The following is a 26,487-nucleotide window of genomic DNA, read 5'->3' as shown; positions in this document are numbered from 1 at the left end:
ACAATTTAAGAAAATATACATTTATTTTTCAGGTGATTTGAAGAGCTATAGTTCAAGTTACCAACATTCCCATCGTTTCTGTCAGCAAAATAACAAATGGTACTAAAATTCAGTTAACTTTGTCCCAATTACTAATTTAAAAAACTTATTACTTATTTTGATATAAACCCGGAAATACATTTGTTACAACATATTTATCTGTAGGAAACGAAACAAACATTATAAAAGGAACGTGTTAGAGAATACGGTCAACATTATGAAGTTTAATAAGCAGAATAATTAGAGGTAAATTCTTCTCGGTCATTAACTCTATTGATAGGTTCTGAAGAATGAAACGACTTCGAATAAAAGGCTGTGATCAGCATATCACTATTATCATAGTCAATACATAATTAGTTCATAGTAAATATCTCTAATTCAGTAATTGTAACAGTTTCTTAGTGTATTTTCTCTCAAATATATTTGATCATTCTTTCTTCACGTATAAAATATTACAGTTTATTTAATGAAATTATACAAAATACTATAATGGTTCAAGAAATCAATTACTTTCTTTGGTTTCAGTTACTATGTCGTTATATTCACATTTAACTTTTATGTTACTCGGTAAGAAAAAAGAAAACGTTTTGAAAAGCAAAACACATTATGAACATGCTTTTTTCGGTTCGAAATAGCCAGCATTTTTTTGAATGATTCGAATAAACTTTAATTATGAATACAAGTTAAGTTTTTTTTTAGAATTGTTCATATCAACTATCGAAATTAAATCTTGAATCTTTGTGATCATACCAAATACTTTATTGTTACTCCCAGTTATTAAATTGAATAAATTTCAATAAACAATAAAGTTGCACATGAACAAAACACACTAAATTTTTTGTTTTAAAAATAGTTTTTATCTTCATCTTAATAATTCAAGTCTGTACAACTATGTAAACAAGCTTTTTAAGCAAAGATGGATAGTGGTCATCAGTAGAATCCAGGACGCACGTTTCGTCCTATTTGGGACTCGTCAACTGGATATACCTACATCTCAGAATTTACGTTCACTCCGGGACTCGAACTCACTACCTTTCGCTTAAAACGCCATCGCGTTACCCACTTAACTACTGAGTCCTAGATGAAACTGACCAATAGCAGTCCAAAATAACAATAGGGCGATACAAATCAAACAACACTAAATGAATTTATTTAAACAAGGTTTACAATTTTATTTTATTACACACTGCTGATTGGATTGAATCTAGATCACACAATATATATTTAATCCATGGGCGTCAGTGTTTATATGTACCGGAAAAATTTATTTACTTCTTTTTATTCATTATTCGAAAAAGAAGCATATGTTAACTTATCTGCTGATAATGGCTAATACCATTATTTATGTAAATAAAAACAAATTACATTGTGAAATACCAAACTCATTTTTATTATATAATTTCATGATAAACTAAGAAGAAGAATATAAAATACTGTGATAAACAAAACAACAAAGTTGGAAATGGAATATTCGTTTGAAAGAATAATTTCATACCTAAATTCTAAGGAATGAATCATTAGTAATTATAACAATAACTCTTTAATATTAGTCTTGATTGTTATGATAATATCAGGCATGGCTACAAAGAAAAATATTACTTTCATGTTAAATTAATCAAATTCTATGAATCCGTAAACGACTAGTAATACATGGTGAAGATTTGTAGCTCAGAGAACAAAACTCCATCAAGATTAGTAATACAAGAATGAAATTTTTTCTAAAACAAAATAATTCACTAAACCTTATGAAGTAAACAAACGTTTAGATATTTTGTAATTCTATTGAAAGTAAATACCCTGATTTACAATGCAGTTGAATTATTAAAATAAAGTGAATACATTTTTACATTTGGTAAAAAGAACCGATCGAGCAAAGAATATACTTTCCAATTATTTTTCGATCATGGCTCTACATTTATATATGTATATATATATATATTCATTTACAACAACGAAATAATACTCATCAAGTAGTTGCGTTACATAATAAATATATAATGATACATTAATAATAAAATAATATTGAGTAATTGGAAGAAAGAGGATTATAATCATAAAAGTCATTTAATAGTTGAATTCATGAGTTAAAGCTAGACAACCATGGAAAACTTGGAGGCATTGGACGGCCGTTACGTACTAGTATAGGACTCCTCAGCAGTGCGCATCCATGATACCGCCTCATTGTTCAGTTCTTCCAGATTTTCCATGGTAGTCTAGCTTAAATTGACTCATAAATTCAACTATTAAATTACTATGATATGCACAAAAACCCTTCTCTAATTATGATCATCATGTGCTCACTGATGATGGTCTCCATGAAGTATTTCCTGGAGTTTTAGTTTGAAGCCGTGACCGGTGGAGTTCAACCAGGTCTGTTGTGATATACAAACTCATTGATGTCAAAGGCGCAACTTCCTAGATTGATAGAAGTTAGATATTAACACCCTTGAATGCCGGCTCAGTGGTCTAGTGATTAGGCGCCTGGCGCGAGACTGATAGACCCTGGGTTCGAGTCTCGCGAGGCGGGATCGTGCATGCGCACTGCTGAAGAGCCTCACAATAGGACGAAACGGCCATTCAGTATTTCTAGGTTTTTCATGGTAGTCTAGCTTCAATTGACACGTGAATTCAACTTTTAACGTAATATAATGTCCACAAAAACCCTTCTTTGATTGTAATCAAAGTAAATATTGGAAAATATTTTTGTAGTTATATAAGAACCAAGGGACGAATATTTAAAATTCTGTAAAATAAAAAGTGGAAGATATTAAAAAAATCAAATATTTTTGAAGGAAAGGGTTTAATCAGAGTTCAGTTCAAACCTCGCTTCCATAACGAAGATCAAGGTAGCGAAAGTGGTTGTACATACTTCTTTCAGATGCAAAGGTTAGGTTAGCAAACATTGATTCCAATAGCTTTAGAAATGTGCAAAAGACGAACTCATAAACCATGAGGGATGGCGTTCTGCTATGTGATGACAGACTTGCCGAACTGTAGGCCATATATAACTGGCTACATAAGAGCAGTTAAATTAGTAAATATGCATGTATGCGACTAATTCAGTTAGTATGTCTTTGTTGACGGTTTTTATTATAGGTAGGTTATTTGAAACGGCATCCAATTTGGCTATAGTGAGTGTTTTCTGTGTCGCCTTTCTTAACCATTAATTCGCAACTTCTTCGGTAGCATCACTTAAGAATTGTAATTTTCAGAACATAAATTTCTTCCGAACGGTAGATAAACATGATATTTTCTTCATCTTATTCATCTCTTCGTTAGTAGATTTAGTCGGGTATCCATTGCTATTAAGCACGTTAAGAATATTACTCAATCCATCTGCAATGGTGCCATCAGAATAAATCATTCTACCGCGATGTGTCAGGATCTTTCCCAATTTTTTCTTATATCTGACTGGTACAGAACTATAAAAATGAGTATAATGGCCAAATGTCGACTTTCTACTCATCCCTCTTTTTAATGTCCCATCTGTAATGATGGAACACCCAGGTGGAAAGAGCAATTTATTATTTAATGCATAATGGTTTAGTAAAATGTGAAAATCATACATCATATGCACATCTTTGAATTGTCTCTTACAAGCTTCATTGTTCCTTCATTCCTGTCGTTATATTGATTGCTATCAGCTTCATTTTCTTTTTTCTTCATTTCAATCTCCTCAACCTTCTGCTCACAGACATTCCACTTCCAAATGGTGTTGCATACTACTTAAATACTCAAACATAAGTAGCCGACACCACACGTTTACTGTTCTTGTTAGTATGATATCTAGAAACGATATGCTATCTTTTTCATGTTCTTTTTCTAATACTATGAAAGTATCATCTATATAGTTCTAGTAAGGTATTACATGACTGATCATTTCTTTGCATTTACCTAAGAGATCTTGTTACTTTATTTTTTGGGTACCTTCAGCTCTTGCACACTATGAAATTTGTAAATAAATAGAATGTTAAAAAATCGAAGTAGCATTATAATCAAGTAGATGTCCCTGACTGAACAAGAAAACAAAAATTAAATTCTGCACAAGCTTGTTTACAAGTAAGCTTTTCAAATTAAAATAACCTAATCAATGTAGGATCCATAATTCACTATCCTGAGAGGATACACAAAAGAAGAGTTTATCACCTTAGATGATATATGGTGATATACGCCATTTAATTTCTAGCAATTTTAATTAGCAGTAAATTCTAAGAAAATCCAGTAAGTATTTAACAAAACAAAACTCACTTCTTGCATTTTGATATCGTCGAAATTTACCAAGGAAATATGACAATCATGTGTATCATTGATGTTGGATTGTTCTTGTAAAATAGCACATAATTCAAATAGAGATTGTTTTAATGCACCGATGCCAATAAGACATTTTATTTGGAATAATTTTGCTTTAAATTCAAGTTGTATACTTTTTAATAGATTTTTACCAATGTAGTAGAATAGGTAGACAACTGGAAATGCCTTTAAAATAAATTTATCAATCATTATTGTACTATGATTGTAAAACTATACACATTTTAATTATAGACTTAGAATCATTCAACTTAATTTCATTTGATATCATGAAATAGTAAAAGATCTGTGAACTAGTCATCTTTGCCGTTTGATAAACATATTTCTTACTTATCATCTTATGATGCATAAAAATGCAAAGAAAGAAATGAACACATGGGATTATTTGTTGTATATTAAGTTGGGTTTTCTCTAGCTGTACGTGGTTGTATATCGTAAGGGATATGGAATGTTATACATACGAAATTTATTTTATTTGTGCTCAGTTTCTTTAATTACTCACATAATACAAGGTTAAATAGGGTTAAGTTATTTTAAATACTAACAATGTTGTAGTATTCATTGTAAATCTATTACTCTTAATTGGAGATCTACTTGTGCTTATTAGTGTAGACAATAAATTACTCATATTTACGCGAACAGTTAAACATATTTTGATCTTCATTACATGCTCTAGCACTTTTTTAATAATATACATGTTGTTGACTGAGTAATGAGCAACTGAAAACTTACTTTTTATGATCAAATTCAATATATCTCTTGAGTAGTACTTCATATTATCAATGCGTTATAGTTAGTGACAAGAAATTAAATATTGTAAATGTTGGATAACTGAAAATATCCAATCTACATTTTAAAAAAATACATTTTACTTGGAGACACTTCTGAGCATAATTTCAGTTACTTTAAAATCTGATTTTGAATTGTAAGGATATATCAAATGAATATTCTTAATAAAACCTAATATTTATCAACAAATAACGGTTGATTAATTTTACTTATTCCCTAATTTTCTCAAGATAAATTGAAGATGCATCTTTACCGTAGAGATATTATGAACTTAATGAATGAATGATTGGAAGTAATCAGAATAATGTTTATCATTATCAGATGACAACGGTCATGATAAGATATTATCAATGAAATACATTACATATAATTCACATGTTTAATATTTATTGATTGGTTTAAATAATAAGTTATAATATGATCTCGACTATAAAATTACCCTTGGAATGTTATCGCTTAATAGTTTACGTGCAGAAAATTGCCACGAAATCTTTCTTCTTTAATCTGAAAATCATCAAAATTGTTTGTTGCTCTTTTCTAATTTATGGCGAGACTATAATTTATGGACGAACCAATCAGATATAAGACAACGAGTCACGAATTTGGGCGCGGAATTCATCCATACCTTTGGCTAAATAGAGTTTTGACATTACATCTGATGTCAGTTCGTGATGAAAACCTTAAATCTAATTTTTAATCCTAACCATCAACTGTAAGTGGGAATTCTAACTGCTTTATAACCCTCATTTAGTCCTAATTAGTAGTTGTTCACTCTCAAAGTCACTTCAGCATCGCTCAATGGTTGTCCATAAATTATAGTCTCACGTAATTTATTTATAATGTATGAAGATTGAAATAAAAAAGACAGAAAACCAAATATTTATGTGAAAAACTCATCACTACCCAAGAGAAATAAACAGAATGAATTTCCGAAGTTTACTTATGCGAGAAACAAAGTATTAGAGTGACAACAAGAATTTCAGAAAAAAATAGAACTAATTGTTTCTAAAATAAGTAATATATTGTCATTTTCGAATGATTCTTCCATAAATCATAGTAGGAATTAACTAAATCGCCTGACTGATCATTTCACTGTAAAAGATTTAGTTAATATTCAGAATTATAACAAACATGTGAATGCTTACAAATGATCACAAAGTTGTTCGTAGCAACTTTGTGTTTAACTAATTCTGAACTAAAAATAAAACTACTCACCTACCTCTACAAAATAAATGAAAATAAATTTAGATGGCTAAAAGAAATGTGCTTCGTAATACCTCATCATTTTGTAAATATAACATTGATTCTTAAGTGATGGTGTTAACAGAAACTATAGCCAACTTCCTTTCCCATTTGATATTCTTGGACCTAACTGCATTTATCCTAATGAAAGCAAATAGATTCCGAGAAAATAAAAGTCACTACTAAACATCAAATCAAAACGTTCAGGCCTTAATAGATAGTTTAAACGCAACGTTACAGACTATCGTCTCATAGCTATACACAACAATCATCACCTAATAAATAATTAGAAATAAGGTTTCAGTAGACTAATCATGATACAATCATTCAACTGTTTCAACTAGTCATTAAATTAAACAAAACTTTTTCCGCTTGAACATCAAACGTATTCTAAAACCTTTGATTGTAAATACCAGACTGTCGATATACACCTATTTAACAAATGTCTAAAAAAGTTCGTAAATATGATTGATCAGTATCTTACTTCAGTAAACTGTTCATGAGTTATTAGATAATTCAATGTATTGTTCAATACATCAACAACATTGTTTAGATCAAAACAATAGTTGGTAAAAATCTCATCCAGTTTCAAAATTCTCAAGGATTCAGTTGAAATAGAATTGCCATAATAATCAATATCTTTTCTTGCACATGACAAACTACCATGTAGCATTGACTGTAAAGATAAAATAAAGAAATAAATGTATAATATTGACAATTAGCTTAATATACTAGTCCTTAGGTTTAGAAATTTCCCAAAACAATGTTAATAGTTTAAATACTTTCATACTGAAGTTTCATTACTACAACTAAAATCTTTTGCCCTTTGATTTTTTCACTGAAAAATAAGTTTGTCACCATGGCAAATAACGAAGCGTTGTACTGATCAGATATTTTGTTACGTATAATAATTTTACTATAGTCCTATTAATTTTATCTATTACAAAGAGTGCTGCTTTCCACTCAAGTCATATAATAACATATTTTAATACATGTAGAACGTGTTTGCAATCAAAATATAACCTTATATCAGATCATAAAGTAATTAAACGCTAGGGAGCATTTGTTTAATTCTGGTTTGTGACTTCTCAGTAGTGAACACTTGCAAATTTGCAAAAGATTGACCACAGAAATTTGTGTTTGTGACAAATGCTATCAAATTAGCGGCTAATAATCTATATTTTCAGGTTCAATCTCTACTATAGAAAATCAATGAAAATGTATCACAATTTATTGATCTAGGTTGGAAAATCTAGAACTCACCTTGAATAACGTTGCACAGATCATTTGACTTCTGTATACTTGATCATTTGAAATAAGCGAATACCTAAGTAAATGTACCAATTATTACATAAAATATTAACTAACTTGCACAATAATCCCATTACTAATGCACCAAGCAAACAACCAGATATACCATATCTTTGAATAATTCTAAATGAATATCTCTTCATAACATTTTCCAAATCACAATTGTTTATCATACGATCAAAGTTGTCAAGTGTATTTTTTTGTTCAAATAGGATATCCATGATTAATAAAGCTTGATGTTTAGCCCGTCTATTAAAAATGTTAATATAGTGGTTCAAAAAGAATGTATTCAACTCTTACTTTATCTGATCAACTATTAAATAGAATCTTAATAATTCGAAGTGAATTATCATTTCCTGTAAAGTATTGTTGTACGGTGTTAATAATTCTAAATTTAAAAATCAGTTAATTAGGATATTTGAATAAATTTAATTCTAATTACCCAAAGCTTCATTATAGAATTTTATTGTATGATGAATTAGATTTTCGTAAGTTTTTCTTTCTAAACCTTCTTTTGAATTTATAACAAACAAAACTTTTCGTTCCCACTGAGATACATCATTTTGCAAATCAACGAATCTCTGAATGTAATAAAAATAAAATATTTGCCTGGTTACAATTATACAATCTTTACAAAAAAACGAAACTGAGTATACACTAACTGTAGATATCAGAAGGATTTTTGTGGAGATTTTAGAAATTTCACTGATTGAAATCATGCGTCAACTGAAGCTAGACCATCATGGAAAACCTGAAAGCATTGGACAGCCGTTTCGTCCTAGTATGGGACTCCTCAGCAGTGCGCATCCACGATCCCGCACTCTGCGAGATTCGGACCCAGGACCTATCAATCTCGCACCAGGCGCTTAACCAACTAGAACACTGAGCCGGCATCCAACGGCGCACTGCCGAGAAGTCCCATACTAGAATGGAACGGCCGTTCAGTGCTTCCAGGTTTTCCATGGTGGTCTAGCTTCAATTGACTCATGATTTCAATCAAATAACTGTAAATACTTTTAATCCAGTTTATTTTTATACTAAAAAAATAGAAAACATGTTGATAAAAATATTCTATATGAAGGGTACATTAAAGTTTATTCCACTAAAATCTTTACAGCATAAAGAATTCAATCTAGAAAGTGGAAAGCATGTATAATTATGAAGGAAGATATATATGTGTGAAATTAAACATTAGAATTCGACACATTTTTTCTCATTCAGTTTTACATATTTACTCAACAAACTGTGAAATACAGAATCCTGAACATTTTTTAAATGAATTCATGTAACATTGTCTATTGTGCATCCTTGTATGAATATAATCATAAACAAGTGTGTAATTTTTCCGGTACCATATATATTTATCGTTGCAACGTGGGTAGATGTTATAAAATTAAATGGCTGATATTCATGGAAAGGACAAAACTCAAAAAGTTACCGAATCAGTATACAATAGAAAAGGACTTTGATCATAAGACAAGCGTATATAATAGACTGCATATTTATTGAACATAGTGATAACATTTCAGAAATCCTCTTAGCAAATTTACATACTATTACATATCGAATTCTGAAATTACTAATTCCAATCATCTTTTTGAGGAACACTTTTACTATTAAAAGACAACTTCTTATTCTGTTAAACTCCTATTAAACAAATTAGATTCATGTTCGGATGTTTTATTTAAAAAAAACAATGAATGTCTTGTCCCTCAAGTTTTACGAGTTTTATCAAATTCATAGCCAGTTACAGGATAAATTTCAAGGTCATTCCATAACATACGAAGGCAAGTTATTTCATGATCATAGCAGACAGTGTACGATAATTAGAATAGTCTAATACTGTGTTCTTTAGCCATTAATTAAAACAACATAGATGACAGTAATGTCATCCGTTTTGTTTTGCGAACTAAAGACTACGTTACTAAACTCATCTACGCAATTCACACTTATCAGTTAAACTTTTAGTAGATAAAAACGAATAGAATTATTTGCATCCAGTTGTTGATTTAAAACTTTCATTCTTACCATAACATAGCTGCAGTCATAATTGGTGTTTAATTGTGTTTCATTAATTTCTTTCGTTGAACGTGAATGTAGTAGATAAATGACAAGAGACTGGTACAATCTTGCTTGATCCATTTTATTCATAATTCCAGAATAATGCAAGCATTCTGCTTCTTTTAATTCATCTTCTATGGTTTTTGAGTTTAGAGGTAAGAATATATTACATAATGCAATTTCTTCCTCTGACATTGATTTCGTCTATGAAATATACAAAAGGAGATAAATGTTTCAAGAAATACTTTCTAATTATTTCCAATGTCCTAAAACAAGCAACTTTTATCGACTGCGAATTTACCGTAGGACAAACGTGGTAAAAGAAAACAACTTCCTTTGAAATTCTTATTATAAACAAACAGTACTATAGTATCACATTTAAATATGATCGCCTGGATCATTACAATGTTGGTTACCGGTAAATTGTAGCAGTATAACGGACATTGTAGTGATACTTTTTTCATGGTTTAATTAAAATAACTAAGAAGAAGCCATTCGTCCTTGCATATTGTTTCATTCTGATGTGAGCTACATTATTTTGCATTTAGAATCACTTACTGTGCGAATATTTAAAACTAATTCACCTTCTAAATGGCTACCAAAGCCTACACTATCAAATGCGCTCATAGATAGGATGCTCAATAAATACAATTTAGCTAATCGATTTCCCTATTGTGTAAACAAACATTCCATTATTCGTAAACACAAGCTAAAAAAGTTAAAATACTTTAATGTAACAAAGAAATCAGTATATTAGCTATAATGATTAAAATATTAAAGTATTATCCATAGTCCACTGTTGAAAGCTCTACAGATGAACTTAAGTTCATTTAATATTCTTCCCTCTTATTTTTAGTGGACAAGGAGACTAATACTTTTAATTCCAAAATTCATTTTCATCAATTTTATCAAAATATTCTCTTTACATCAATTGCAATTATCCAGTCTATCTTTTTTGTACCTTGACTATAAAACTGTCATTCAATTTAAATTATCCGAGAAACTTAATTTTCTGTACAGAAACTGATCAAAGGTGTGAAATGAGAATAACATCAACTTAACCCATTGTGGGAAAGTAACAAATCAAATGTTTGGATTTCAAGGTTATAACATTGTCAGATGGTCGCTGATACATAGACCCTTTCTAATTTTATCAGTCAGTCAGCTACAATGTAGGATCAGGCACATATATGCATCAGTTCAAGTTTCCATATCGCATTAGCACAGCAAGATGAAAACCGGATTCATAAAAGTAGTTAGTCCAGAGGTGGTAATATATAAAAAAAGATTGCAATAATGATATAGTACAGGAAGAAAGAATTAATTCGTAGAAAGAAAAATATGAAATAACTTTAATCTCTTAGTTTAAGGGAAGACATAGAGTGAATACACCTACGCCATTGTGATCGCTTCTGAGCCATGTCACCAAGAGTCTCCAACCATCGGTTACGATAGTCACACGGACCTCAACCAAGTAGTCTGCATCTACCAACATGGCTGAGACTACAAGTTAGTGACTTCAAGAACTGATGGCACACTTTGGTTTGGCCGCCCCTAACATTCTTCCAACCATTCCCAACACTAGTCAGCATTGCGCGTCGTGGTAATAAGTGTTCAGACATACGCATCACATGGCCCAACCATCTCAGTCGATGAAGAATCACAAACTCACCAACTGATTTACCGTCATTCCTTAATACTCTGCGTCTAACCTCGCTATTACTTACTCAGTGATCCCAGCAGATGCAAGAACTATTTCACGTTTCGCAGCCGTAAAGTAGATAGACAGATATCTCGCCTTCGCCATAGGTGACGTAAGTTGGAAAAAGCCAGACGAGATTTTCGAATCCTAATTTTATATAGATTATTGAACCGAAATCTACTTTGTTATTCTAGATACTAAAATACCTGTCCACCTAAATGATGCGATATAATAATCTTGTGATAAGCATGAAAAATTAATAAAATTATAGTATTCTACAATCTAAGTTTACTATTTTTATCGGAATAATATAAATAGGTAATAATGTGCTAGACATAAATTGAAATAATGACAAATCATGTTGAATTAAAAGTATGTTATTAATTTGTACACAATAGGAACAATTCAAACCTCTATTTGTTTTGATATATCGGATAAAGTAAAATAAAGGAAAGTAAGTAACAAATGAAAAGAAAACAAAAAAATACAAAAAAATGTACTCGAACTTATCAATCTTATTATCAATATTTATTTATAGAATCTTTAAAAATCCTGTATTCTATTATTATTAATATCGTTCTAATCAGTCATTTATTTTCATTTCATTATATCATCATAGAAGTTTGTCAATAAAAACAAAACAAATCTGGTCACGAATGTCCACAAAGGAGGTTGCATACTCCACTTTTTGTATTGTTTACTTTTATATTCAATAAACAATATTATTATCTATTGACTGATATTATAATAAACTGATGGATATTACTGATGTGGAATATGAGTATGATAAGCTATAGATGTATGATTATACATAAAACAGAGGCAATTTTACCAACAACACCTCAAACAGTATATATATATATATATATATATATATATACTGTTTGAAGTGTTGTTTGTAAAATATATATATAGATGACAGTAATGTCATCCGTTTTTCTTTGCGAACTAAAGACTACGTTACTAAACTCATCTACGCAATTCACATTTATCAGTTAAACTTTTAGTATATATATATATATATATATATATATATATATATATATATATATATATATATATCGCCATCATGCATATTCTATTCACAAAGATTACAACAAAATCGAATAAACAAATAGACATACACTCTAAATGAATGAATGAATGAATGAATATAAGGTACTGCTTGAATTTATTTATACAGAATAACTGGTAAATATTTGGTTGTTGTTGTTATTATTATTGTTATCACTGTTGATATATTTAACGCCCATATGGACTGTTACAGTTAGTTTTGTTTACTAACCAAGGACAAAGCAAATATAAATATCTATGTATACTAAGCTGAGATAAACAATATTAAAAAACAAAAATTGAATAACAACAATAATATTAAACCAAACAATAGTACGGCAGTAAAAACAATAGCAAATGATTATTACAGATGTAAGTAACGGAATAAAAGATAGTGAGAAGTCGGTTGTTAAAACATTCTTAAAATGTCTTTTAATGATATCACTTTGAAAAATTGAAACATATATGACAATCAATGGTTGTCAGACTATATCGTGAATCAGTTGAAATATGTAAGACTGGAAGCCAACATAGTGGTCTAATGGTTCAATTGAAAGACTTTTTAGTTTTGCTTTTTGTCTTTGGTAATGTTTGATATTTGTACTTGTGAGGATTCACATGCTTTAATAAAACAATTCTCCAATCCTCCGTAGTTTTTAGAGGTAGCCCAAATTAGAGCAGTCTGTGATGAATACCGCTCACAAATTAAACTGGTTTAAATGATGTCTTTAAATCAAAGCTACTTCAGGTTATAACGATTTTTGTGACATTTTGGAAAACCATAGAAAAAAATTTCGTTGTTCAAATACATGAATATTGGTAAATTTCAAAGGTAAGTACATGCCTAGCTGCATAGAACTAACTGTATATTAGATGTTAGATTACTATATTATTAAAGTAAATTGAGTCTTAATGACAATTTAAAAGAATGGTAGTTTTTACAACAAACACTTAGGCTAATATAACCAAGAATCTAGTGGTAATAATTAAGTTCCTTTAGTTATCTGGAAAATCCCACTTCCAAATACGTTAACCGTCTACAGTTTTTTTATTTTTGAATCAAAGAATCAACTTGAATGAAATATACTTAATAGTTTGGCTACAAGCGGAACAATCGTTGAAAAGAGTCGAGAAACAGTTGAATATTAGAAACCATTCTATTGATGTTTATTTGCAGTATTTTAGGATTTGAGGATATAATGTCACTCAAAATACTTTAGATCTAAATTTACATATAACATTTTGCTTATTCACTTCTTCAGCTGCAAACTTCAGAGTATATTTGGTTGAAACGTTGTAAAAACTATAATAAAACATTGAATATTCATGATTTTTTAGCCAACTTACGTTTGAAATTAATTGGTCATCCTTTAAATGGCTTTGTGGTATAAGCCATCCGCTCATGCGTACTTTAGGCTGTACAGGTTTTACTCCTTCACTTTCCTGTTGTGAAAAATTAATCCAAATAATGTTGGGCTTTTGAATGGTATCAATTACAGTGTCTTTTGTCCACGGAAAAGTACCTTGTTTAAACGTTCTACATTGATTTATTAATTCCAAGAATTGATTAGATTTTAGTGAAATACCAAATGTATCTGATTTGTAATTATTGAAAAAGTTAGTGTTTTCTAAAGTAAAATCTTCTGATTTTGGCTAAAAATAAATATGTAATAAGTGTATACATTACCTGTGAAGTTTCGCAAATAGTATTTTTTTTATTATCGTGAACTAAGCATAGAAAACAATATGAAAACCATCCTGTTTATCGTTTACACTTTCGCAAAATTTGTTCTAATTATCCGATCATAAACAAATTTACCTCCATAATGATGGTCACCATTATTTACTATAATTTTTATGAATAAACAAAAACTTTACTTATTATTCAATGGTTAAGATCATGAGTCAGTTGAAGCTAGACCACCATGGAAAACCTGGAAGCACTGGACGTGGATGGTCATGGATGCTGAGGAGTCCCACAATAGGACGAAACGGCCGTCCAGTGCTTCCAGGTTTTCCATGGTGGTCTAGCTTCAACTGACTCATAATCTTAACCACTGAAATTACTACAATCTCCACAAAACCCATATGATATTATTATTCAGTTTAATATGATTCATTTACTTATTTGGAAACTAATTGACAAACTGACATATGCCAGGTATTTTTTTCGTAAGTGATAGTCCACAGATTTCATGATATTATAAAAAATTTAAATAAATTATGTAACGTCATGTTATTTTATGAATAAAGGCAACAGGTTTCACATATTTCACAACAAGTTGTGCGCAAAAATAGAACAATGAATCAATAGTTAAGTGTTAATCATTCAAACTAATCAGAATGTTTGACTCAACAGAATAAAAATCTGAACATCATAACTTGATTGGTAGACTTCGATCAGGACTAAAAAAGACTTGACGTCTGCAACATTAGTCATTGCTCAGATATCCATCAGTCATAAGGATATTTGAAACCTGCGGAAAGTCAAATGCATTCCGAAGATCTCTGTGGTAAGTTTTGAAACCGTGACGTTGAATGATACGAGATCGGATTAACTGTGGTAAACGTGGCTGATATGTGTCAAATAGTACAAAACCTAGGCCCAGGATTTCTTATCTGCTACCTTTAATTACTTGACAATACAACATTTTAAACTATTATTTCTTAGGCAAAAGCCATTAAACATACTGAAATTCGTTTCATAACTGTTTTCAGCAGAATGATAATTTTCATTGAGTTTCCATTTGTTCGCGCATAAATTAGCTGTTAAAAGTTCTCATGACTTACTTGATTATGTAAGTAAACTAATTTTGGATCTAGTTGTCCAGACACATTTAAGCAAGTCTTCAGGTGACGTAGAGGTTAGATACATAGAAATTAGCACCTTTTTGAATAACTTTTACAACATATGCATGAAAAAAATCATCTATATCCCAAGTGTTTTTTTTCAGAGCATTGTGTTTAAATGACGTATGAGTTCCGACATACCTAATCGTAAAAGGCAAGTCTATCTTACTGACAAAATATTACCATTGGTTACGTCAGCCTTATCATATCTACTAGTTAAAAAGAGTTAAAAATGATTTAAATTAGTTTGTTCATTATTAAATCCAAAATAAAATCAGCCTAAAACTATCTAATCATTATTTTACTAAATTGAATAGTCATTTACACCACAAGACCATATCAGTTGTTTATTAACAAGTTAAACATATGAATCATTCAAGTAAGAAGTGCTAGCAGGTACTCATTCAATTATTCTTAATCTAATAGACTATTGAAAATCGAATCCATCAAGAGGGGACGGAGTTTACAATGATAAATTTTCAAGATGAAACTAAACACACACTTCACAGTTTAATTTTAGTCAAACATGCTAACATACATGAAACTTAATTGTAACTAGATATTGTCACTTCATTTTAATTTCATGCTCATTAAGTCGAGCATACTTTTCTTAAACAGTTTGTTTAATAAAATTATACAACTGATATCACCACCGCGAATCTTTAGTAATCAATATTTTCAGACGGCTGTTTCAACATAGATTGACAGTTCTTATCACGGTGAACTCAGGACCATACATATAACCAAACCCAAGTTCTTCTAGCCTCGTGGAAAGTACAAAACTATCAGAGATTTTAATAGAGATCCCATTATTCATTTTTCAAAGTTCAGTCGATTCGCGGTATGATACAATGATTGTTTTATTTAATCAGCAAATTTTTAACTCTAAATTTAGTTGTTCATACTAGTAATTAAGATTTATCTTGAAGTTGATCAGTTTTAAACACATGATTGTTGTTTATTTGAGTGATACTTGGTAAAGTACTTACAAAGAAAGCAGATCTATTCATAAACTGATTAAGTTTGTTTTTTTCAATGTTGGAGTAACTGCGTATAACCAACTGTCATTTAACTGTTCTGAATTAAACCATTTATTTCAACTATTAACTTATTCATAAATTTCAAAAAATGCATTTTGTTATAATTTGCATAAGCAAACTGGAGAGAAATTCAATTTTTTTCTAATTACCTGTATAAAATTGTAGTGATACAAAGCTGAATATAATTGTATTTGTGAACGATTAACAAGTTTACTGAAATCTGCATTCAATTGTTCTATATTATTCATATCATTAATAGTAGTATTCGTAGTTTTCTGTTTCTTTAATCGTCCCATTATTTGATTTTGTCCAAATATAATAAAAGGTAAAATACCTGGTGCCCAATGTTTCCTAATTAAATTTTATAAAATAAATGTTTACCAAAATGTGTCTAGTGTTATAAACCTAAAATAATACAATCATTAAGTAAATTATTTATCAAAACTATGTGATGATATATTAGCGTAATACATTTCGAACAATCTGATCACAGATATATTTCAATAGTTGAAATCATAAGTCAATTGAAACTAGACCACCATGAAAAACCTGAAAGCACTAGACGGCCGTGTCATCCTAGTATGGAACTCCTCAGCAAGACGAAACAGCCGTCTAGTACTTCCAGGTATTCCATGGTGGTCTAGCTTCAATTGATCCACCGTTTCAACTAATGAAATTTCTAAAATCTCCACAAAACCCCTACAGAGATATTTGTTAAGAACATTTCTATATAGAAGTAAATGGCCAAGTAGACTGGAAATGAAGTATAGGGAAACATTTCCAGTCTAGTTGACGTTTCATTTTTATACAGAGATTTTCTTAACAAGTATATGTATGATCAGATTGTTCGAAACTTTTTGCGGTAATATATCACATAGTTCTGTTCATCTTTCTTTTCTTAATACACTATCGTAATGTATCAAATGAACTAAATACTTCAAAGTATTTATACTATTCACTTTAGTATAGAATATAAACCGGTTATCTTTGTAATTGAAGGTAGAAATCAATACCGTATTCCATTATTGCTAAATAATATTTTCCTAATATCCTAATTTTATAACTAAGCATTTTTGTATATTTGATCAACTTGAGTTTGATATAATTGCTTTTCACTTTATGAAATAACATATAAAACAAAAGCTTATAATATTCGAATATGCTATAATATAATCTCTTAAATTGGTTTAAGTGTATTGTTTATGATGTTCTATATTTAGGTTATTAATCCTTAAGCCCTTAATGTTCATATTGTTTTGTGTGTGTTTTTGCTTATTAGTAAATTGGATTTCGTTTTTGTTTTTTTTGTTTTTTTACTTTATAGAAAACAGGATACTCTATTATTCAACTTTACGTAATCAAATTCTTTACCAAATTTATATAAAAAAAAGAAGCAAAACAAAACAGAGAAAAATAAAGCGATTTTCTTAAAATTCTTATAAACAAGTTATTTGAAAAACAAAATATAAGTAACCACAATAATAAAGTTAAGAAAGGAAGTGTTTTTCTTTGATTAAAACCAATACTGTAGTGTAAACAATTTCAGTTTGTTTTCATTTTAAGTTCTTTTTATTTTGTCCTTCAATTATTTAAAAGCCACACACCATATTAAGGCAATTCTCTTTTATTTTTTTTAATTTTTTATTATTTCTTATTCAAGTTGTTACTTTATTACAAAAAGAATTTTAAGAAAATCAAAAAGGAAGTGGTAAGTGGATTCAGTCATATAGACCTATTTCATTACCTTCCACACAAAAAAAGGATCGAATTGTTTATTATTTACTTTTGTGACATATTTTTTACAAGAAAAAAACAAACAGCCCCCACCCTAAGTGAATGATTGAAATACTATCCACTTTCTAGTTAGAAATAATATTTCTCTTTTACTTATTTTAATACACATTGATTATAAAATCTTATACATAATAATGCATCGAATTTAAGATTCTCGTCAGTATTATGATGGGTTTATTCATTGTAAATTGTCAAACTATTTTCGTTTAAAAGTGACAAAAAAGAAATAAAAATAAACACCATCTCACATTATTTCTTTGAAAAAGCTTAAACCAGATTATCAGGCGAAATGTTGGATTTACTTCAAAATTTTTTCCTGACATTGTATACAACAATTTAGATTATTTTACAGATATATTAATCTTACTAAATACTTTTCGCTATGGTTTGACATCCTGTTCATAATATTGAATGAGAAGCAATGTATAATGATTAGATAATAATAGTTTTGTAACCTTGGTATACTTATTTGTGTAGCTTCATTTGACACACTAAACATGGTTTCCTACATTGAATTTATGAACTACATTAAAATAACCAGATAGTCAGATTTATTCACTGAGAAGAAGGTGAAAGTTGATAATTATGCTTACTGATCACGATTTAAAGTGTTTGATTTTTAGTAAACATGTTAAAACAGAAACTATGTACTTATATTTCTGTTGTCTACACAAGGAATAGTACTTAGACAATATATCGCTTACTTGAGCGAGCGATAATCTATAATATCTACAGGATAATATTCATATATTTGCAACGAATAAATAATTTCCTTACAAGTCCCTTTCCAGGTAATTTGCCTTGTGTATACATAAAACGTTTGCTTAGATAAATTATAAAGCTTTATATAACTAATATATTCCACAGAGACTATTTAACAAATTGTTTCATTTTCAACATATGTAAGTATATTAAACATTTCTATCGTGAAAATTAGAACAACACCTAAGTGAACAATATTGTTTTCAACTAAATCACTATCCGGCTTTACTCTAATACAAATGAATATGAATATGCGTATATGAAAATAATTAAACCAGTTAAGGCAATTTATCCGTCAATAAAACGTATGAATGAATGCAAAAGTATACATAGTAGGTAAAAAGTACGACTTTATAGTAAGAAGATAGCTGTACTAGTACTGGTAAGAACAATAAAAATAAAAATTTCTAATCAATATTTCAATAACAGGAAGTAGATCAAACTTTGAAACTTTGAAATATTGAAGTTACGTACTAAGGTATGTGTAAATAATCAGATAGTGACGAACGTAAACAGAAAGATGTGAAGGACGACAGACAATTACAGGATGTTAAGAAATTGGCAAAGTGATTTATCGAGTCATATCCCGGCATAAAAGACACAAAGGGCTCACGAATTTGTTCTGGACACATAAACTAGGGTTATAGGTTCGGAGTCCCATAGCCCCCGCTGTATTTAGGAGACATGGTCGAATCACATTGGGAAACGGAAAATGTATACAATAGATCACTGGGAATGATTTGATTTTAATTATCATATAACTACTGTTGACCAGGAGTGGAAAGGTAAAGCTATGAATTATCTTTGTTTGGCCATTTCAAACCAATTGAGAAAATGTTCACCTATTAGTTAATTAAGCTCCCCGGTATTATCCCCATTGCAGCTAACTCTTCATAAACAAACAGCTGAATATGTTTATACAAACATAAGAGGCCAACTCGGATAAACTATTCTATGTTTTACTAAACAACACTGGTCTTATAGAAAATGCCGATTCTGGATTAGTTGCGTAAAATTTCCTGTTAATCGGCCTCGCTAATCTATTAGATTGCATTTTATTTATTTATTTATTTATTATTAATGGCTTTATTCAATATTATATTTTGGTACAATATAGAATTCTCAGCACAGGGTATTTCAACAAGTTACTTACGCAACAAAAAAAAACACAGTAACAAATACAAAAAAAAATGTTTTTAAAAAAACACGAAAAACTGTACAACTTTTAAAATTAGAGACATGTTAAGAATGCAGGTTATTGACTAGGTTAACTCTAACAACCTGTTCGTCACAGAGTATATTTGCTACGTAAGGTGTGCAGTTTTGCATTCATTCATACATTTTATTGACAGATAAATTGCCTTAACTGGTTTAAATATTTTCATTACTCATATTCATATTCATCTGTATTAGAGTAAAGCCTGATGGCAATTTAATTAAAAACGATATTGTTCAATTATATGTATTGTCCCACTGATTTTAATATATCATTATTCTGACTGGCTGAATCAATCATAAATTTAAAGCCACCCTCGTTTAGTATCAATAATTTCCAAAAAAATATAATTTGGTACGTACTACATAATTATTTGATCAACATGAAACGTTACATTACCATAAGTGTATTAAAGTAATCATTTCAGTTATTGTATATTTTAAAAATTCAGAGACAAGTCGTCAGTATAATTACTAAAGGATTCCACGAGTAGAATCGTGGATGAGCGTTGCTGACGAGTCCCATCATAGGACGAAACAACCGTCAAGTGCTTCCAGGTTTTCAATAGTGATCTGATATCAATCGATTCATGATCTCAATCAAATTACTATAGTATTGAATAAGTTGGCCACAAATAACTGAATTCATATTTGAACAAAAACATTCCAACTTTTTGTTTTATTTTCTTTATGTTAAAAATAATTACTACTTACCCCAATGTACCTACTGCTTTTAACCCTAAATAAGTCAGATATTCCCATTTAGATGCACGACATATTATCTCTAATGCTTTCAATATAAAACAATGTAACCAATTCCAGTCTATATCAAATTGATTATTCATTATTTCTGATCGCCAAATCTTTCCCGATTGTTCATTTAACCAATCATTCTAAAAGAATTTTTTTTTTTTGAAAATCAATAAAATAAAACAATTTTAACAAAATGTAAAAAAATAAAAAAAATTTTTCTTTTACAATATGTTGAATCAGTACATAATTCTTTAAAGATAAAAATAAACTGGTCACGTTGAAATGGAGCAGATGTTAAATGTATTGAAATAACTTTATATAGAAGAGAGAACAAAACTGCATTTTAGGTTATCTTTCCTCCCCCCTCTCATTAGTTCAACTTTATTATTTTTAATAAATAAAAAAACAAATCAGTGAATTAATTTCTAAAATTCCTAAAATCATTTATTAAACCTTTTTTTCTTCGTTTTTAATCCGCCCCCCTCTCCTCAAACTAAATCTAACTGACAGTAGTTTAAAATAGTTTATAAAAAGAGAGGTAAGTAAATTTTAAAACGAAAAATTTTTTTTGTGTGATTTCAAATTAATTACTAAGAGCACGCAGTAAAACCGTATGGTTTAAAATGTTCATACATATAATGTTACAAAAGGTTGGTGATTCCAAATGAAATATGAGGTTTCATTGTAACATGATAATAAGTAGGACATTTGATTGTCTTTTTATATGACTAATAATTTAGATAGATAAAGATTTAAAATTAATAAAGTCACTGATAGTTTAAATCCTTTTTTGTTTTTTTATTTATGATTCAATGTAACCACCAAGTTAAACAACAAAATGAATAACAAACAAACTGTAATTCTATAAATTAATCATATCTTTATAGTTGGCAACTGAGTTCATTTGAATTTAATGTGATCATGAAGTAAAAATCAATGTCATATTTGTCTTCTTTATAATAATAATAAATAAGCGGTTTTCAGGATTACAGACTTATCTGTTATTATGAAACCTAGTTTTATGGCTTTCTACTGATGCGTTTCAGCTAGTTAACATCAAATATGATACACGTTAATATAGTGTCTCATTGGCTAACGATAGCATTGTGACGCAAATGATTATATTTGGTCAATACTAAAGGCTAGAAAAACTCCGCCTGGAGCCCCTCTGACACTAATGCCGATCCTTAGCCTGGAAAAAGGAGGAGAGTTGGGTATGGGGTGAGCAACCCTATCCCGTAGAAAACTACCTCGCTAAAAAAACTCTAAGAACGTCAAGGGCTAGAAAAGCATGGTTACTACTTAAATATGAAGCAAAATGCATCGTTTTCTTCCACACACAATAACTCTTCGAAGGTCTTTTTTCAGTCTAAGTACTAATGTGGTAACATCTTCAATGTAAAATGCAAGTATCATTTGGAATCTTATAGGTAAACCAGTTCCTTAGATATTGTGGATACGCCCAGATAATGAATACCAGTCAGCATTAAACGTGGATTCAGGACTTCATGACGATCCAATAAAAGAGATATAAAAAAAAGATATTTTAAAATTCCTCCTTCATGAATGAATATTATCAATCTTCATAAACTTATGCAGCAACCTACATTGAAGTTGCCTCTAGATTTCTGGTTTGTCATCTAAAACTTCACCAGAATAGAAAATCACTATTTAATGAAGTACAAATTAAGAAATATATTCAGTCATGAGTGTAGTTCTTAAACGTTATTAAGGAAGTGTAAATCATTCAAATGTTCCCCATATTAATGTTTTTATATCATTATCAATTCTTTACGTCTACCGTCTTCTATTAACATTCTACCCTTATTTATCCAAACAACTTTGACACTTTAACGATAATTCCATATTATCAAAAACAAAGTAATGTGTATGTATATAAATTTGGCACATCACTTATCATTTTAATGGGTCAATAAAAATGAAACTCATTTTTAAAAAATCAAGTGTATCACTTCTTGTGTAAAAGTCAGTATGTCGTTTTATTCTCTATTATCATATTTGTTATTGTCTTCACTCTTACATTTCTAATGTATATAATGGGTCACAGTATTTAATAGAACACTTTGCGTTTGCGTGATACATCTAGTTTTAGTATGTTTTATGACAAGTTTAATTTCATAAAAAACCCAGAAGAAAATAAATAAACTAATGGCGTTAAAAATAAAATCTTACGTTTTCTTTTGTATATTTCTTGTATAAAATTCGATATCGGCAAGTCAGACTATTCGTTATTAACTTTAGGACATGGAGAAATGGATTATCCTAAATGGATTATCATAACGATTTTAAAGAGATTCATAAACGTTTACTATTAAAGGTCGGTTCTACTAAATTTGTAATAAAATTTATGGTACTTCCATGTCTTTTGGTAACGTTGTGTAAACATTGCCTTCAAGGTATGATTAATGTAACACAGTGAATATATATAGTTAGCCTAGGATCTATGTAATCAGGTAATTTACCTTGACAGACACATGAAAAGATGATACTACACAAAATAAGAAATAATGGGCTTTTATCATGGAATATTATAACTTACATCATATCTGGACTTTGTTTCTGTGATTTCATCATGATTCAGTGAAGATTCAAATAAATCCAAGATATTATCAGTAGACATAAACCAACAAGACCATGCAATGTTGGCTAATGCTCTACGATTTGTACATTGCTTTAAGTAATTCATAATTTCCGAAACTGAGCTATTACGTGCTTGTGTTTGGATTGAGTTTTTCTCTCCGTCTGTATTTATTCCTTTACGTGAATTTTTGTTAGTTATTCTGATGTTTGCTTCTAACTTTACATCTGTTTCTCTGCGTATTTTTGCTTTATTGCACCATACTGATAGTTTACACAACAGTGAACTTAATAATGATGTTGCATTCCAACAGAATTTTGCAGCATTATACACTTTTGGCCAACATTTAGCTCGATATCCAAGATTTGTTGATCTTTTTATAAAATCAAAGATTTTTTCAATGTTGTCTGGTAACTTTAGAACAGATTGAGTGTCAATAAAATCTAAAAAAATGATTAAATGAACAATAATTTTATATAGCAAATCACTTAGATGGTATTTCTTATAATTACCAGTTTTCTAAGAAGGTAGTTTATTTAGGCTAATAACTAAAAATCTGCAATTGCTTATTCATTGTCAATCTAATTGAGCATTCTAGTCATTTTTAGTACAATCAACTTTATATTAATAATTAATATAATCATCAAGTCTAAATTATTTAACAAATTAAATATACGTTTATATTCACATTTGGTTGTAATGGTAACAGTAAATAAATATTCATTTATTTTCTTTGTGTAAAAATATTTCCATGACATAATGATACTATTACTTAATGGGTAAAGTAGACGACGAAAACAAATTATTAGTCGTTAAGGCCCTATTAAATTCGTCTAATCACATGATCACCAGATTAGGTAATTTAAAATGGTTGTTCAGTTACCTTGATGTTTAATGGTTAGAATTAATCAATAACAAACTTTGAACCTAAATTTTCATGCTGGCTAGTATCCATAAACTAGGCATATCTCCATTATCCAGCATCAATATCATGTTTGTCTTGTGAATTCTCTAACAACATCGTATTCTTCTGTGCTGTTTTACTTGTGTTATGCTCGTGTTTAAATTGTTCAGGATAATCATTTCCGTTTTTGTAACCTTCTGCTTTACTTTTCCATTATCCAAGTTTTGCATTATCCAACTTCTTTCCAAGTCACAATTTTCGCCAACAAATTATGTTGCATGATTTTGAGTTTTACCCATATCAAGATAAAACTAAGAGTATATATGTCACTAACCAAATTATAGAAGTCATTTAGAAAATGATCGGATAAATTTTCTATCTCTGTTCTATCGACGTATTAAAAGGAATTCTCTACTTAACAGTCAGAAACATGTGTGAACGTATTATTTCTCTTGTTTTTTCGTTTCAAAACTAATCAATTGTTGAATCCACTTAGTTTACATTATATTCTTGTGTTCGTTTAGCTGATGAACAGATTATTCTGATGGACTAGTTCTCCCACTTGTTTTATTTTATTTGCTTCAACATCTTCAGAACTCGATATTATTCTTCTCAGAATTTGTCTTCACTATTAAATTACATTGAAAAGGGTTTATTAGTAGTAAATTTCCAACATGTTAGGTTACAGCACATCTGCGGTTTAACGAAAGTGATCACCGAGATCCAACTATCTTTAACTTGTTTTTCAATCCACATTTATTGGTCACCATGGATATGTACAAGTGTACAGTAATCGCAGTTATTGACTGAAAGGAACCTTAGGCATAAGATCATACGATTGAAATAGGATTGATATTTTCGATCAACTGACTAGGGATTTTGCCAGCGAACAGGTAGGCAGTAATTTATTCACAAAATAGACTCAATTTAATATTTGACTTAAGTGAACATGTCTTTATCAGTATGAACCTCTCAGACAAAATGACTAAAATTAGATTAGTCAGATAAATCGTACCAGTTTCTATCGGTGTGAATAAAAGCAGTAAATCCCCTCGTTTTGGATCAGAATAAAACTATATGCTGTTAGGTTATTCGATTTGTTGATTACCTTCATTTATTTCGTGTTCATTTTCCATAACTGGACACTGATTTTTATCGTTTTTTTCATAACTATTGGTATCATATAGATGTTCCTGAACAAATGAACCCAAATAATTGAATATAGCTTGGAATGCTTTGTAAGCTGTTAAAAGTAGAAAAGATATTGCATTAATTATTCAGTCAGTGATTACTACAAATGTTCTTATTTCTTAAGTAATCTTTTAGATAATGAGTTTATGTTAGGACAATTAACTGACAATTAGATAAGTAAAACTCCGTCGATGAACTGCAGCTACTCAGTTTTTCTTCTACTAATTCAAATATTTCAATACATATCAGAATCGAGATAAGTCAATTCAGACAAACAAGTAGATCTCGTTCCATAATCATCTCTAATGTGATTATTTATGACTATCCATAGACTGTTAGCATATATCAAATAGGCACTTGAACGAATAACAATAATCAAAATTATTACTGTACAGTTTAAATGTTCCACTTTCCGTATTCCCATGATATTTTAAGCATCAAATTAAACATCGATCATTTTACGGCTAAAATGTATACCAAAAATCAAAATAACTTATTTCACTGTCACTTAGGAAAAAACTCAAACAAGTGATTTTTTTACAAAACTTGTCAGACATTTCTAAAATATAAAATACATAACCATTATATAACATTAGAAAATAATTTATTCGAAAATTGCAATCAGCGTTCATATTACTTATTTTTGTATTAAGCTGAAGACATATATGTTTGGTAAGAGATGTACTTTGACTAAGGAATATTTTATGTTCCGCTTACGTTTGTTCTTAATATGAGTTCTGATCTGTATTTCGTAAGTTACACCTTAAGATGAGGGTGAGTTGACATAAACATTTTTAACTCTTGGATTTATAATAAAAATGTGTATTTCCTTTAAAGTTAGGCATTTTAGGCAAATCTTTTCTAAAATATGCAG

General features: G+C 29.6%; 1 protein-coding gene across 2 annotated transcripts in view; it reads right to left on the bottom strand.

The window, feature by feature from the left end:
* Window positions 1-26,487, bottom strand: part of MS3_00009838 (uncharacterized protein) — a gene marked incomplete at its 5' end in the record, with an annotated part of 114,979 nt that overhangs the window by 44,319 nt on the left and 44,173 nt on the right. Inside the window, 8 exons of one of the 2 annotated variants that reach the window (XM_035734174.2) lie at window positions 4,288-4,515; window positions 6,863-7,054; window positions 7,642-7,705; window positions 7,747-7,938; window positions 7,990-8,077; window positions 8,132-8,270; window positions 9,718-9,954; window positions 13,853-14,316. In XM_035734174.2, coding sequence (XP_035589067.2) covers window positions 4,288-4,515; window positions 6,863-7,054; window positions 7,642-7,705; window positions 7,747-7,938; window positions 7,990-8,077; window positions 8,132-8,270; window positions 9,718-9,954; window positions 13,853-13,909 — 1,197 coding nt within the window. Of the gene's footprint in view, window positions 1-4,287; window positions 4,516-6,862; window positions 7,055-7,641; window positions 7,706-7,746; window positions 7,939-7,989; window positions 8,078-8,131; window positions 8,271-9,717; window positions 9,955-13,852; window positions 16,747-20,880; window positions 21,060-23,479; window positions 23,962-25,530; window positions 25,666-26,487 lie in introns of those variants that run through there. The other variant, XM_012945396.2, reaches the window with a different exon arrangement.

This window comes from Schistosoma haematobium, chromosome 1 (genome assembly GCF_000699445.3).
Source record: "Schistosoma haematobium chromosome 1, whole genome shotgun sequence".
Lineage (NCBI taxonomy): Eukaryota > Metazoa > Platyhelminthes > Trematoda > Strigeidida > Schistosomatidae > Schistosoma > Schistosoma haematobium.
The sequence above is the reverse complement of the archived record's forward strand: the minus strand, read 5'-3'. Positions and strand labels throughout refer to the sequence as shown.